The following is a 16,670-nucleotide window of genomic DNA, read 5'->3' as shown; positions in this document are numbered from 1 at the left end:
TAGGACATTGTATTCACTTACCTGAATTTTTATCTTATTCATAATCTTTGTCCTGCTTGTTGTTTGCTTTGGGAGTAAATAAAATAAAAAAATTAAAAGGAGGAGAAATTATCGTTCTCCTCCATCCTTAAACTCAGACTAGGTTGCATGGCCTGGCTTAGCTCAAGGAGGCAAGATCATGAAAGGCTACATATGCTATTTTAAGGGATTTGGGTTTTATGTTGACTTTAAATGGGAACCACTGAAAGACTTTAAGGAGGGAAAAATGAATCATTATTACATTTTAGCAAAATCACTTTGGTTGCTTTTTTCCAGCAGCTGGCCAGTAAAGGGATCCGAACCCTTGACTTGGGGTTATAAAACCACAGCTAACCAGCCAGCCCAGAATGGTATAAGACTTGAAGCAGGGAGACCTATTAGTATGTTGTTGGGGCAATCGGGGCAAGAGATGATGGTACATCTCGAATAAGGGGTTACATGTGAAAAAAGGAGGAAAAAAGATGTCCCTAGAAGGAAGGAAAGCATGAGAACAGAACAGAAGTGGGATTCAGCATGTGGTATGAATGGAGAACAGAGACTTAACCCATCTCCCTAAAGCAGGTTGTGTTGGGTACCTTGGGGAAATAAGGCAGATAGAGAGGTGGGGCCATACTGCGAGAGCCTTGAAAGCTGGGTGGAAGAGTTTGGACTTGACTTGATGGGCATTTGGGAATCACTATAGATTCTTAAAGGAAGGGACATGATGAAAGATGTGTAGGTGTAGGGCCAGCCCATGGCTCACTTGGGAGAGTGTGGTCCTGATGGCGCCAAGGCCACGGTTTTGGATCCCTATATAGGGATGGCCGGTTAGCTCACTTGGGAGAGCGTGGTGCTAACACCAAATCAAGGGTTAAGATCCCCTTACAGGTCATTTTTTTTTTTTTTTTTTTTAAAGAGATGTGTAGGTGTGGTTGGCTGGGGCATGAAAGATAGATGAAAGAAAGGAGAGCCTGGAGACAGAGAGATAGCTGGGAGACTGTTATGGTATTCCTTCGCACACAGAGATGAGGACTTTGATAGAGGTATGTCTGTGAGAATGGTGAGAAAAGGTAGATATTATAGGCAATTTAGAAGAAGAAATGAGACACTGTCAACTTTTTTTTTCCCCAAGCATTTCATGGAGATGGAGTTATAATCCATCCAGCGACTCTGGTTCTCATAGAATTGTTAGAGGCTCAAATGAAAATAATACATATGAAATCACAAATAGGTGAGTGTCATTATAGAGATATATTGAGCACTATATTAATTCCTGTAGCGGGGTTGTCAGATACCAAAGTAGAGAGGTGGGACTATCTACAGTTGTAGCATTGGGCAGGTAAATAAGAATTTGACATATGGACTTAACCTTGGAATGCATTTTACCTTTCTCTGTCGGAGGTGCACACTGTGATCCTGGAGTTATAACTTTGTGAATTTCTATCTTGATTCTAACATTTAGTAGTGTGGACAAATTACATAACCTCTCTGTTCCTTATCTGTAAAATGGGGATAGTTATAGTAACTACATGATAGAGTGTTATGAAATTAAATAAGATAATAAATGTAGTGTTCAGAACCAGCATCTTTCATGGTAAGGGATGAATAAATGTTGGTTGCTCTTATATTCTTGTTATTTTTGAGTGAGTACGTTGTATTCCTTTATTCTCCCAAGGCAAAAGCCAACCCTAATAAGTAGTCCTTCAGTCAAGTAAAATGTGTGATCATCCTGTCCTACTCCAGGATAAAAATCATGGTTGAGTACTTACTGCGTGCCAGATGCTTTGTTAATCACTTTATATGCACATTCATACATAATGCTTGAAATGATCTTACAAGGTGATTCCTATTATTATCATTTTATAGAAAACAGGTTCCTCAAGGTTATACTGCATGAACTCTTAGGGGCAGAATATATATTGGTAACAGCAGTAGCAACACGAGGTTAATTTCTGTAACAAAAAGACCATGGGACCTTTTATGTGTGGGCCAAACCTGGCCTGCTACCAGTTTTTGTACAGCCTGTGGGTTTTCACATTTTTAAATGGTTGGGGGGAAAAAGCAGAAGTGACATGAAAATTTCAATTTTCATAAATAAAGTTTTATTGAAACAACTGTGCTAATTTGTTTACATATTGTCTGTGGCTGCTTTTGTACCATGACAGCAAAACTGAGTAGTTACGACAAATTCTATGGCCCTCAAAACCAGAAGTATTTACTGTTTGTCTCTTTACAAAAAAAGTCTACCGACCCCTATTCTAAGGTAATTATCCAAGTACATATACAAGAGTACTCCAAAAAATTCATGGAAGGAATTGGATTATCTTTTTTTTTTTTGGTGGCTGACAGGTGTGGGGATCCAAACCCTTGACCGTAATGTTATCAACACCAAGCTCTGACCAGCTGAGCTAACCAGATTATCCTTTAATTCTAGTTTTCCATGAATTTTTTGAAGTACCATAGTATGTTTCTTTGACAGCCCATCATTGTTTGCTTTTCAGCAGAATTTCTTTAGAAGTTACTCATTACTTATGTCCTTCCCTTGCCTGCACAAATCAAGCTTTGTATACTACTTTAAAAAGCAAAAATCTTACCTTTTATAATTAGATCTCTTTAAATAGATTCAAGTAGATATTGCAGTTTTTTTTCTGAAAATCACCAGCTGAAAGAATCACTGGCTCAGGAGATACAAGATGCCATAGGCAAAGGGTCCATTCTTAAAGATAACAACATAATTATAATTGAATGTTTCAGTATTTTGTTCTGATGTTATTTTTATTTTCAGTGTCTTTATACTTTTTTCTCATCTCACTTCCCTATTGCAATTTAGAGTAAATTAAAGCATTCATTTGGATTCTACTTAAGTGTATATATGAAAGAACACAGGATAGTGAATCACCTGATTTTCCCTTTTCTTTGCAAATTTTGAAATAGATTTTTGCTTTCATTTTGGTGTATAAACTTGTGAGAGAGTAAACTAACAATCTAATTGAAATACAGTATTCCCTTTAGAAAGAAAATGTAACTTGATTTTCCTCTTACTGGACTTGATGTAGTAGGAATTGATTTCTCAGCCCTTGAAGGATGTTAATATTTTAAACATGAAGTTATAGTCTCAGGCCACAGGCTTCCTGATTTGTGTTTGTCAATAATATGAGGCTAACTAACTCTTGGGCATGCTTTAACGAGTTTGAACATTTATATAGCAAATTAAATTAATTAAATCACTGGAATGGTTTTAATACTTTCATCATTACAGAATTGTAAGGAGCGTCTCCGTTTAAAATATCTAGGTTTTTTTCTTCTTTAATCTTTCAGAATAACTTGCCATAAACCTGGCACTTTTCCTTCCTTGTGATCATATTTCTGAACTTTAATTCCACCCTTCAAGAGTAGGAGTCTATTACTGTCTGGAGCACACCTTTCTGGGGAACTAGTCTGTTTGTCTTGTCAGTAACACAGTAGAGTAGAGTCAGTTAATGCAGATTTTCCTTGTACAGTGACTGTGTAAACTGAAAGCTTATACCCGATTAAACAAATCTTGGAGTTCAATGAGCTGTTGAGATGGAATGAGTAACCTAGTTAATACATAACTGTAGAAGTCTTGGCATCTCCTGTTTCAAACTGTCTATATTTCTGTGTTCCTTCAGTTCAGTGAGTTGCCAAAGATCTACTGATACAAAGCATTTCCTGTACATTGTTTTACTCTGCCTAAAAGATATTTATCTCTGGTTCTTATTTGCACATCATTGTTATCTGAAGAGATGGAAAGAAAACATCCTTTTGCAAGTGGAAGCAAAAAGTAAGGCCTCTACCTCTCCTTTTAGTGCCCTTCATTTGCCTCTTTTTTTCTTCTCCTCTCCCATTTAAAACGTCCCTCTATAGGGCCTTAGCCAGGTTTCACCATCACTCTAAAGTAATCAAATTTCAGAAATTGTCCTACATTCAAATCTTTCTCATTCTTTTCCAGCTCATAAAAATCAGGTATCAGGTACATGAATATTTTCTAAGAGGTGGATTTACTAAGGAGAGGCTTCCTATTGTGTTGCCCTTACAGGGGTTCTTTTGCATTTCTAATAAGGAAGCTATTTAATCCAAGGGGATGAAATTCAAATTAAATAGAATCTAGGCGGTTTGCTAATAGAAGACATATTTGGAGTCAAGAAGGTCTTTCTGTCTCTTTAGAACATTCTTGGTAGGTTACTTGCACTAAGAATAGTCTCACAAGTTTGTTTTTGTTTAATAATTTGTCACACAGGGATCTTCTCATGGTCACATCTAAGCCTGTCAAAGTCTATCTACATACAATTTATATCTAAATCATCCCTGTTTGTGTGGTGTGTGTGTGAAAAAGATACAGTGAAACTAAACCAGGAAAGGGTGGGCTAAGATCCCCTGAAATCTTTGTTACTCAGGGTTACCTCTTGGTTACACTACCTTAAAAAGGATAACAATATGAATGAAAAAAGAAAAGTAGCAGATCAAACATTAGCCTTAGGGGGAAAAGTAGCTCCTAACATGTAGGCACCAGTAGGGGGAAATCTATCCAGGGACTCCCCAGCATTCCTGCCCAGTGAATACTGCAACTGGCCTGCCTGGCAAGCCCCGTCAAGACCAAGAAATGAGTTTGGCCCCAGCACTCTGTAATGCCCTAATATGAGCATCAATACAGGGGTTCACAGCTTTCACAAGGCCATTTATCAGTCATCTCCTACAGTTAGGAAATCGGAAGTACTCACTTCTTCCCACTTTTGAAAATGGGAATGGAGAGGGGAATTTTTTGTTCTCTTTCTCTCAAGCTAGAATGAGTAGGATTCCAGCCTTCCACCAAGACCAACAATTCTGATATTTGCCCGTGGACTAGAGACACATTCCCATTGTGCCCTGTGGTTTATTCACCGTTTTAAGATGTAAGTCACTGGCTTCTCTTCTGTCCATGCCTTATAAGGTTAAAAAAAGAAAGATGAAAATTGCAAGGATCGTGAAATGTCAGAGATGTGGGGCAATCAGTTGGCCACACTTATGTCCTTTGTTTTAGAACGGAAGTTCCTGCTGTTCATAATGGAGAGCCAAGTAAATGTCCTGATGGCAGTAGAAACAGCCCTCTGCATGGGAGATAGGAGTCTGGTTTTGACAACTTGTCTGCCTTTCAGTAGCTGTGTGACCTGGGATCAGCCTCTTTTAAATTTTACCTTTCTTGTTTGTGATACATGGTTAATAATATTTTTTTTCTACCTACCTCAAATTCTTGTGAGGCTCAAATAAGATAATAGGCACACAAGTACTTTGCAGATAAAGAGGCTTACAAATGCACACCACATTGTTTTATTTCATAGTATTTTATGTCTGGGTTGCACTGTAGCCACATATTTTATATTAACTAAAATCTCCCTCCTGTTCATAAAGGGTTATGCAGAGAAGGAGGAAAACTGAAGTCAGAAAGAGATGATTTCCCCAGAGCTGCAGGGGAAATTCAAGGCTGAAAAGTAATTGTTGTTAGTAGATCAAAATTTACCTGTGAATTTTTTTAATGATGAATTTCATAAAAAATTAATTGCATTTAAATAATTTAATTCTCTAAATGGCTTTTGGAGAGGAAATCCTGCTTGTCAGGATCTGTTGTGTCAATCTAATTTCCTCTGTCCTGGACAGAAATTGTAATCTCTGTTGACTCTGGCCCACACATGGCAATAAGTTGTATTCATGAAATGTTACAAGACACAGTAATTCTTCTACTATATTTCTTTCAGTAGTGAAGTAGAATTCTAGACCCTAAAATGCAAGAAAAATGAGTAGATGTTAGCAAGGACGAAAGTGGGCACATGAACCAAGTCAGATCTATATTTTGTCTCCCATTCCTCACTGAATGATCAGCAAGAGTGTTTCTTTGAGGGCATGTTGGTCTCCAGGATGTTACCTGTAGGGATCTATACACGTTAGTTCCCAAATAAATAGGAATCCAAGATGAGAGGAAAAGTAGTTCATCTGAATCCTTTTTTCAGTAATTGATTTTGTGAAGTCAAATATGTGTTGTATCCTTTGACCATTTTACACCTTTACCCTTTTTTCTCTCCAAAATATCTAATATCAAACTGAAAGTACAGAAAGTACAGTCCTGGACAAAAGAAGAACATACTTGTACTAGTTAGGTTACAGGCAGGATTTAAATAACGTAGCTGAGATCCTAGAGCCTAGAAAGATGTTTTAAGATCAGAGATACACAGAAAAGATTCCAGTTCTCCATCTCCACCTGAGTCTGGCCCATAAAAGGAAATGAAATAAAGAGCAGAAGAAATTTGGATTGGTCATAACAGAAAGGCTGAATCACAATGGTTTTTAAATTCTGGCAGGAGGTCTTAACTATCCCCGGGTTAATTTTTGTCAAATGTGGTTTGGCGCAGCCATACCTAGAGACAGTATATTGGATAAATGGCTCACTATTTTTAAGGATTTCCGAGAGTCTAAATTTTTAATATTTTTCTTTCATCTGTTAAGAGACTTTTAAATTACACTAATATTAAAAAAAAACAAAACCCAGAAGCAATGACAATTTAGAAGGTTTTTAAAATGTTACCCATTAAACTGCCAGCTCTGAAGTAGTGAATATTGAAATTATATTGGCACCATCTTTTACTGACAAATAAGGAAGTGAATAGCTGGCAGAACCAATGCCACTCACAAAGCAGTGGGAGAGCTCTGGGTTCCGCTTGACTGGTGGTGGAGGGCAGGACTTGGTTCCTGTAGAGGGCATATCACCAAAGAATCCGGATCTTCTGCCTCATTGTGCTTGAGGGGAGCAACCATTGTGCATTGTCTGTGAGAATAGCCCCAAGGCTTTGATCTCTGAACTTTTGGAAGGCAGAAGTGTTTCATACGAGATTCTGCTTACACACATATACCTCTTCTCTTCTAGTATGTGAATATTTTTATATGTATTTTTTTCTCCCAGCTTTATTGAAAAATAGATTCCTCGCCCTCCTTCTCCCCTCCTCAAAACTTACTTTTTTTATAAAAACAGCATTATTGAAATATAATTCATACACCTTACAATTCACCCACTTACATTGTACAATTCAGTGTTGTTTTTGTATATTCACAGGATTGTGCAACCATCACCACAGTCAACTTAGGACATATTCATCACTCCAAAAGAAACCCCGTGCATATTACCAGTCAGGCAGTCACCAATCTACTTTCTGTCTCTAAGTGTTTACATGTAGAGGACATTTCATATAATTGAAATCATATAACGTGGTCTTTTCTGACTACCTTCTTTCACTTAACATGTTTTCAAAGTTTATGTTGTAGCATGTATTAGTACTTTATCCCTTGTTATTGGTAAATAATATACCATTGTATGGATATACCAAATTTTTTAATCCATGTATCAGCTGATGGATAGTTGAATTCTTTCCACTTTTTGGCTATTATAAATAAAACTGCTATGAACATTTGTGTACAAGTTTTTATGTGAAAATGAATTTTCATTTCTCTTAAGAAAATAAAAAGAATGTTGATAGAAGGGAGGCTGTTTTTCCGGGGGGTGAGAGAAGCAGGGGGCATATGGGAATGCTTTGTACTTTCTGCTCAATTTTTCTGTGAACCTAAAACTGCTCTTAAAAAGTCTACTAAAAAAGAAAGTGAAAAGACAACCCACAGAATGGAAGAAAATATTTGCAAATCATATATCTATAAGGGACTTGTCTCCTGAATCTATAAAGAACTCTTACAACACAATAAAAAAGACAACTCAATTAAAAATGTGCAAAGGATCTGAATAGACATTTCTCCAAATGGCCAATAAGCACGTGAAAAAGTACTCAACATCATTAATCACTAGAGAAATACAAATCAGAGCTACAGTGAGTTACCATTTCCCACTGGGAGGGCTAGAATAAAAAGACAGACAATAACAAGCTCTGGTGAGGAGAAATTGGAACCCTTATACACTGGTGGAAATGCAAAATGGTTCAATCACTTTGGAAAACACTTTGGCAGTTCCTCAAGAAGTTAAATATAGAGTTACCATATGACCTAGCAATTCTGCTCCTTGGTATATTCCACTCCTTACCCCAGAGTAAGAGCACTGGAGATTAATCATTGAGGTGTGCAATGCATAGAACGAAGACCTCCTTCCTCACTGAACACACATAAATTCTAATTCACCAAATTGAATAATATATTCCTTGTTAAGCCACTTCATTGCTCAAAAAAGCATTACAGCTCTCCATTGTTCAAATTTTAACTTCATGCCTTCTGTGACTGACGCTGCCTATTTCTGATCATGTTCACCTCTCAGTATGCCCTCTGTTTCGGTCACCTGGTACAGATGCTGTTTTCTAAATATGCCTTTTATTTTACTGTCTCTCTGGCCCCACCACCACCTTGGCCCCTGCCATCCTCCACCTCTCCTGACACACCTCTGTCTACCTGGAGCACTCTTCCTCTTGTCTGTCCCTATGAAAACCCTTACCATTCTTCAAGATTAGATTTAGATGCCTCCATGAAGTCTTCCCCCAAAAGATTCAATATCACCTGCCCTATGGCTCTCATACTATTTGGTACTTTTAGCTTCCTAGAAGTAAGGACAAAATCTTCTTCATCTCCAGATCTCCAGTGCCCCATTGAATATTTTTTATGTAATAAGTACACATTAAATGTTTTCATTGAATTAGCTAGATAGAAGGGTATTTCTCAAACTGGAGGTTTAGATATTAAATTCTGATATGTTTTTAGGGGTCTGTAAATTCTCTAAAGGAATTTTTTAATTGTTGTGTTTTCATTTTAATTATAATTCTGAATCACCTGGATCTCTGTTATAATCAAGTTGCACTGTACAATTTCAATGCCTGTGTTTGTGTTTCAGAAACACCAGACTGAAACAACACTCAGAATGTAAACTTCTGATTACAGAGGAGTGCTGGCTATAAATGATCATTCAATCTTTGGAAAATATAATTGGTTTTACCCAATAGCTCCTTAACTAGCAGGATAGGATATCCCTTAGGTAATTCCTCTTAGTAGAGAGAGGAGTGTAGTTAGTAATTGTTTTATCTGTGTTCACTTCTGTGGCTCAAAAAAAAAAAAAAAAAAAAAAAGGAAGGGAAAGAGGGAGGAGAGAAGGAAGAAGATTTCCAGTACATGAATAATAGAAGGATGGTGTAAGAACGAGGCTGAGTGGAATTTTCTTTCTCACTTGATTTTTCTCAATTTTAGTTTTATGGCCTGTTTCAGTGAATCAGGGGAATGTTTGAGCCCTTGAAATCAGCAGGTCCCCTGACTACAAAGTTTATTTTGTTAATTCAGATTTGATAGTGTCCCTCCACTATGTAAGTGTCTCTTGTTGCAAGTCATCTGAGATCCTTTATGGAAGAAGATGATATGCATAAATGAATCTATCAGTCTAGACTTCAATGTATCATTGAAAAGTCTGATGAAAAATCTTCCATCTCCTAATTCGTTTAAAGAATCCTCACAATGCCATAATTGATACAGGCACCTCATAAGCAGGTTAAAATTTTTCAGCTCTCTCTCTTCACTATGCTCTTGATTTTTCACCTTCCAAAGCAACTCATTTTTATCAAGTTTGTTCAAACATATCTAGGTCCTTTACTGGCTTCCTTCCCCACCACCCCCTCAGAAAATTCCCTTCACCAGCTTCCTTGAACACACAGCTGTTTGCTTCTCAGTAAAGTTGATTATTGCTGACTTCCTGAGAAGAATATGGAGATGCAAATAGCCAGGTGTTGTCATTATCATTGCACAAAGTAAAAGCCATTTAGAGCTAATCTAAGATAAATCTACTTGAGTAAGTTTCTAAATGTGGGCTTGGGTTTATTGTGTTCATTTCCCTGAAACTGTTTAGAAATCCCTGAGGAAAAGATGATGGTCTCTTTAACTTCAGTTGGGTCTCTCTTGGTCTAAATATCGTAGTCTAAAAATAGGGGTGAGGGAATTTTGAAATCAATACATTTTTTGTAAAAGCTGTATAATATGCATATTTTTAAGGAGACAACAGGAGTGTATTGAATGTTTGCTCTTGTCAAGGGGAAATGTGTGTTTCAGATAAAAAGTGAATTAGGATCTTGGAGTCTTGTGGTTCAAACTGAGTTTCAACTGAAGTAGTAGGAACATCTCATTGAATAGAGAAAAATACATAAAACAAAAACAAAAACAAAACCCTCCTGAATGAGATAATTTTGGTTTTGTTGCTTAATCAGAAACTAAGGAATAGTAGTGGGTATCTCAGAGCCCCAGGTTTTAACCTATAATCAAATGGGTTAGCCAATAGTTGCAAAATATACTTAGCCTATAACTTCTTCTTGCAAGCTACTGTACATAGTTACTCACTTTTTCTTTAATAGGTTGGCAGATGTATAGAGATGACTTCAGGCCTTTGAAAGTCATATGTATATATGCTGGTGCTATAAGAGTCATGCTGTGTACCAGGCTGTTGTCCCAATTAAAATTATAATTAGAAGAAAGAAAATTATTGGGTTTAATTTTTTCTCTTGTTAAACGTTGGTTGTAAAACTGATTTTTCAGTCATTTAAAAAATATGTACTATCTTAAGTTCCGTTGTTTTAGCAAATCTAACTTTTCCTCATGTTTTGTATTGACAGACATAGAACTCACTTAGAAGTGCTCTACAAGTTTAAAGGACATTCCAGTTTTCATATTATATCAGTTAGAATGTTTTTACAGGTAAGGGAAATTTCCAACTAAACTGACTTAGTAAGGAATGAATTATCACACCTAACAAAAAGTCGAGGATTGGTAATTCTTTGGCTCAGTGACATCATTCATGACCCATATTCTTTTCATCTTTCTGCTCTGCCAGCCTCAGCTGATGGGCCTCATCCTCATGGTTTCAAGTTGGCTGCAGCAAATGTAAGGCAACTCTAACTCATATATCCTTAAGATAGCCAAAGGCAAAAAGTTCTCTCAAACTCTTCCAGCAGACTTTCCTTCACTTGCTGCCCTGGGGGCTATATTCTTTGACCACTTGCATTCATTTCGTTCTCCATAGAAACCTTGTCAGGCTGGCTCCCACCTGGAGACTGGGATACAATAGTCTTGAGACACCAGTCACATGGCCTGATGGGAGCAAGAGGAGGGAAGATTAGTCAGAGGATAGCAGAGTCCCAGGAAATGGGGCAAAGCTATAAACCTTGAAGAAGACCATGTCTGAGCAAGGATGTGACAAATCTAGGATATGCATGTGAAGCCTAGGGGGAAATCCAGTCTGCAGAGAACGTAGTGGCAGGGCACTTTGAGAGTGGATGCATGAGCGTTCCAGCTCTTTTAGTCCAATACCTGGAAAACAAGGGGGCAAGTGGGTCCAGAGCCAGCTGACCAGGTACCATGCAGTGTCTTGAGATGGTGACCCTCCTACTGGCTCTGCTGGTTCTTAGGTGCACTTTGGGTGGGTTGGTGGAACACACAGTTAAGTGGATGCTCGTTTTGAAAGGAGTAATGAGGCTCAGGGCAGGAATTTATATAAATGGAATGTTAAATTGTGATTTGTGAATGTAAAATGGTATGCTCTTGACTTACATGGTAGGTCAGTATGAGAAACACCCACATGATTTCTACATTGAATATAAAACTTCTGTTGTCCACTCTCCTCTACTAGTCTTCACTTTTCCCTCAGGTCTTCTCTTCTAAGAGCTTTTCCCTGAGCCCTCGCTCCTGGCTCTCAAGCCCCCACACCCACCCCCATCTCTGCCTTCCTTACTTCATAGCCTTGATGGCTGCTAGAAAATTTATTTATTGTTTATCATCTTTTTCCCTAACTAGAAGTAGGCTTCATGAAGATGGGGACTGTGCTTTCCTGTTCATGCTATGTACCAGTACCGAGAACATACTTGGAATGTTATAGGTACTCAGTTGAAGATTTGCTGGATGAATGAATGAAATAACCTCTTAGTGTTCTCCCTAAAGTTTTTGTCTCCTAGTGAATTGATATTCCTCCTTTTATTGGATAAGAAGAGCTGTGTTTTCCATTTCCTTTTTTGCCTTAGCTACCAGGAATTATGCTTAAATATTTGATAAGTTAATTAATTAATTTAGTATGCCCCCCTTTTTTTTACCGTTTATTAAGTCCCTACCTTAACATTAACTTGTAGACATTAACTTGTTCTTCATGTGCTCTTACCGTTTTCAACCTGCAATTTCCCCTCTTTATGGATTTCCAAACTTCTTTCATTTTTCAGTGCCTTCCTTCCCAACAAGGAACCTTCCTTTAACCACAACAGCCTCCCACTCCAGGGCTCATGAATGTGTGCCTTTTCTTCCTTCCCAGTCTCCTAAATCTCATTTCCCTGATGTCTAAACCAAAGGTGACTCATCAACTCACAGTTTACAACTGGAAGGGGCCAGAAAGATCATCTTATCTGACTGGCTCATCTCCACTTGGTCCAGAGAGGGGAAATGAGTACCAACATGATACTGCTAGTTGACAGCAGGGCCAAAACTAGAACACAGATCTCTTTACTCTGGATTCCTATCTCACACCGCAGAACAAGTAAATTCCTTCGTAACTTCAAAAAGGGAGAGTACTACAACCAAATTAGAGTAGTATATTTCCCTCTTAGTTGGAAATATCTTAAATGCAGGAATTAAGTGTCATAGGAATTAAGTGTCAGACAACCTAAATTTGATCCCAGCTCTGTTTGCTCTTTGGACAAGTTATTTTTAACCTCTCTATCTTGGTGTTTGTCCTTTGTATCTTTTTTCTATGCATTTGTATTTTTAATGTACATATTTAAATCTGTGAGTTTGATTTGTTAATAATGAGAGAAGTTGTGTGTGTGCATTTTTACATACATAAATGGAATATACTGGTTCTGTTAGTTTCTTTTACTTAACAATGGTTTTGAGGAGCCTTTTCCATGTTAGTGCATATAATTGTGTCCTGTTCCTTTTAATGACTGCATAGTATTCCATAATGGGTATACCATAGTTATTCCACCACTTCCATATTAATTAACATGTAGTTTACTTCTTATTTTTCAGTACTGCAGTTCTGTAGTAAAATCTTTATGCAGATATTCTTGTGTATATGTGTAACTACCCCTCTAGGATAATATTCAGAAATGTAAAGACCAGGTCAAAGAGTATACACATTCAAAGACTCCTCTTTTCTGCTCTGAAAATAGGCTATGGCTAAGTCACCACTGATTCAACTCTGGCATTATGTTGATGTTAACCAGGCAGAGGGTGTCTTGTGACTGCATGTAGTATATTAGGAACTGGGAGCATTTTGGAGAAATTACACCTTCATCATTTTCTTATACTGTGTGGAAGATACATTGTGTTCCTGACCTTGAGGGGGGAAAATAAAAAAAAAAAAAAAGAAAAGAAAAGAAAAAAAGAAAATTCTTTCTCCTCTTCCTTCCAAGAGTCTGAGATTAGTGAAATAATGATCTCTAAGCAAACTCTACTTACTCTATGATAGAAAGAAACACACAGAATTATAATTGTCAGTACTTATCTGTTTATACCCACCCCCTAAACTTTGGGCTTCTTAAAGAGTAGAGATGATGTTTTATCAGTTTTTGTACCCTAGAACATTAGCATGGTACCTAGCACATAATTATGTTTTGTTGAATAAATTAATGAATTCAGTTCAACATTTCTCTTTGTTGAGTACCTAGAATATGCAAAGACTGCTAAGAATTGATAGGAACAGAGATGAAGCAGTCAAAGTTCTATCCTCAAGGAATGTATAGTCTTATGGGAGAAATAGATATAGGCTTAAAATATCTAGGAATCAGGGCATTAATGACAAATGTGATTTAAGCCAAAATGACTTAAGTACAAAGTATGTAGGACTTCCAAGGAGACCTAATTAAAGCTGACTGAGGGAGGCTAACCGGTTGACTCACTTGGGAGAGCGTGGTACTGATAACACCAAGGTCAAGGGTTGGGATCCCTGTACCCGCCAGCCGCCCCCAAAGAATAAAACAAAAATGAATAAAGCTGACTGAGGAGATGAGGAAGGTTTCACAAAGGAAGTGGCATTTGAGCTGGGCCTGATAGGACATATCAGTGATTTTTTTAATATAGCTGATCATTTTGGTAATTAAGAACAGCATTTGAACAAAGGCTTCAGAAAAAATTTTGTCAACATAGAGATATGTATCCTTAGGACTTCAAAAATACTAAAAGTGGAGTTATCTGTACTTGGGCTCTGGAACTAGGACGTCAACCAAGATCAAGCCAAAACAGCTTTAGTTCTTGGTATGTCTGTAGAGGGAGAAGTTGCTTCCATATATAGAAACACGTATATAAAAGACCTTCAATTCTGAATGTCTTAACATGCTGCTATTTCTCCTGTCTTTAAAATACAACTAAAATACAACAAAATACAACTAAAACTTCTTTTGACCCCAGTTTCTTGATCAGCTGCCACCCCATTTCCTTGATCTGCCTTGCAGAAAAACTCCTTAAGTTATCTTTCTGTACCCAATTCATCTTCTCCCATTCTGTCTTAAATCTACTTCTATCATGCTCTCACCCCCACCAGTCCATCAAAACTGTTCTTGTCAAGGTCAACAGTGACTTCATTGCTACTCAGTGTAATGGTCAACTTTTAGTCTCCTCCCTGCCCAACCTGTTAGCAGCATTTGATGCAGTTAACCATTCCTTCCTCTCTGATACACTTTCTTCCTTTAATTTCTAGGATATCACACTAATTTTTCTCCTACTTGATTGGTCATTCCTTTTCAGTCTCCTTTGCTGGTTCCTCCCCTCCCAGACCTCTTACTGTTGAAAGGCCTAGGCTCCGCCCTTGGTCTGCTTCTCTTCTCTGCTTACATTCATACCTTTTGTTATCATATCTCATAGTCCGAAAGCTTTAAATATAATATGTATTCCATTGATTCCAGAACGTGTTTCTCCGGCTCAGACCTTTGTTCTGAACTCTATTCTCATATATCTTCAGCTACCTATTAGACATGTCTAAAACTGAACCTTGATCCTTCCTCCTACCCCAAACGTGCTTCACTTAGAGACTTTCCCTTCTCAGTTGATCATAACTTCATTCTTCCGGTCACAAAAGCAAAAATCCTAGAAGTCATTCTTGGAGTCATCAGGAAATCATGTTGGCTTTATCTTCAAAATATATACAGTATCTTTTTCTCACCACCTCTACTGTTCAAGGTGCCATCTTCTCTCCAGCAGCTTACTGCAATAGCTTCCAACTTGTACCCTTGCTCCACCCCAGACACACATGGTGTGTTCTCCACACTGCAGACAGAGTGACCTTTTTGCACTCATTTGCTCAAAATCCTCCAAAGGCCTCTCATTTTACTCAGAGAAGAAACCCAACTCCTTATAGTGGCCTACAAAGGCCCTTCAAGAGCTGCACCACAACCCTACCCCTGCCCTTACCCCTCTCGCCTCATCTTGGGCTTCCACAATTCCTAAGACATGCCAGGCACGCACCTCCACAGCTGTTTACACTGGTTGTTGCCTCTTTCTGGTGAGCTTTTCCCCCAGATATCCATGTGGCTGACACCCTCACCTTCCAATCCTTGTGTAGTCATCATCTGAATGCAAATCTACCCTGATTATCTTTTAAAAATTTGAAGTCTTTCACCATCCTCATTGTTCCTTATGTCCTTTACTCACCTTACGTTTTTCCCCCATAGCATTTATGACCTTCTAACATACTATATAATTTACACTAGACTATAGGCTCCACGAGAGGAGGAATCATTGTCTCTTGTTTGCTGGCATATCCCAAGCACCTGGAACAGTGCCTAGCACTTACTAGGCCTCTCAATAAATATTTGCCAAATGAATGAATAAATCAGCAACAAGGATCTCTATTCAACAAGGATCCAAAATATCTTGATTGTTTTTCACTCAATTTGCTTATCTGAGCAAGCAGATAAGTAGGAAAAGTACAGGGCTGATGACTGAGGTCTAGCATGGGGGCCACACTTGCTATTTGTGTAACCATGGGCTAATGAGCGTTGTTTTGGGTTTGTGAAAGTTTAAGCTATGTATTTATGACATAAACATTTTCTTTTATGTATATGTAAAATTTTAAAAGGTCCCTGTAATCTGACTCTGAAGATAACAGCTACTAACATTATGGGGAATATCTTCTTCATATGTTTTATCTCTACATATAGATTTTTAGAATAAAATTGAGATTCTACTTGCTTTTTCACAAAACCATACATCATGAATATTTTCCCTGACATGAAATATTCTTCCAGAGCATGATTTTTACTGGTTATGTAAGTACTTTAAAAAGCATAAGATACCATGCAATGTACCATGGTGATATTATTATTCCTTCTTCAAGAAGCTGAGATTTTGGCTGACTGGTTAGCTCAGTTGATTAGAACGCATTGCTGATAACACCAAGGTCCTGAGTTCAATCCCTGTACTGGCCAGCCACCAAAACAACAACAACAACAAAAAAAGCTGAGATTTTGTTTTAAAAGATTTTGATTTCTTCCCTTTTTCTGTAGGGGACATGGTCTCAAAGTACCGAGAACCTTTGATCCATACCTTCCTAAGGGGAGCAAGAGATCCAGATAGTGCTCACCGGGCCAGCAGCTTAGTCAACCTTGGAGAACTGTGTCAGAGGCTGGACTTTTTGCTGGGTGCTGTGGTTCATGAGGTATGCATGT

The 16,670-nt window shown here is 37.9% G+C and overlaps 1 protein-coding gene across 1 annotated transcript in view; it reads left to right on the top strand.

Moving 5' to 3' along the window:
• TANGO6 (transport and golgi organization 6 homolog) overlaps positions 1 to 16,670 on the top strand; it is a 174,796-nt gene that overhangs the window by 118,888 nt on the left and 39,238 nt on the right. Inside the window, exon 16 of the mRNA XM_063110649.1 lies at positions 16,509 to 16,660. Within this exon, the coding sequence (XP_062966719.1) occupies positions 16,509 to 16,660 (152 nt within the window). The remainder of the gene's footprint in view (positions 1 to 16,508; positions 16,661 to 16,670) is intronic.

This window comes from Cynocephalus volans, chromosome 10 (assembly GCF_027409185.1).
Source record: "Cynocephalus volans isolate mCynVol1 chromosome 10, mCynVol1.pri, whole genome shotgun sequence".
In the NCBI taxonomy this organism is placed as follows: Eukaryota; Metazoa; Chordata; class Mammalia; order Dermoptera; family Cynocephalidae; genus Cynocephalus; species Cynocephalus volans.
The sequence above is the reverse complement of the archived record's forward strand: the minus strand, read 5'-3'. Positions and strand labels throughout refer to the sequence as shown.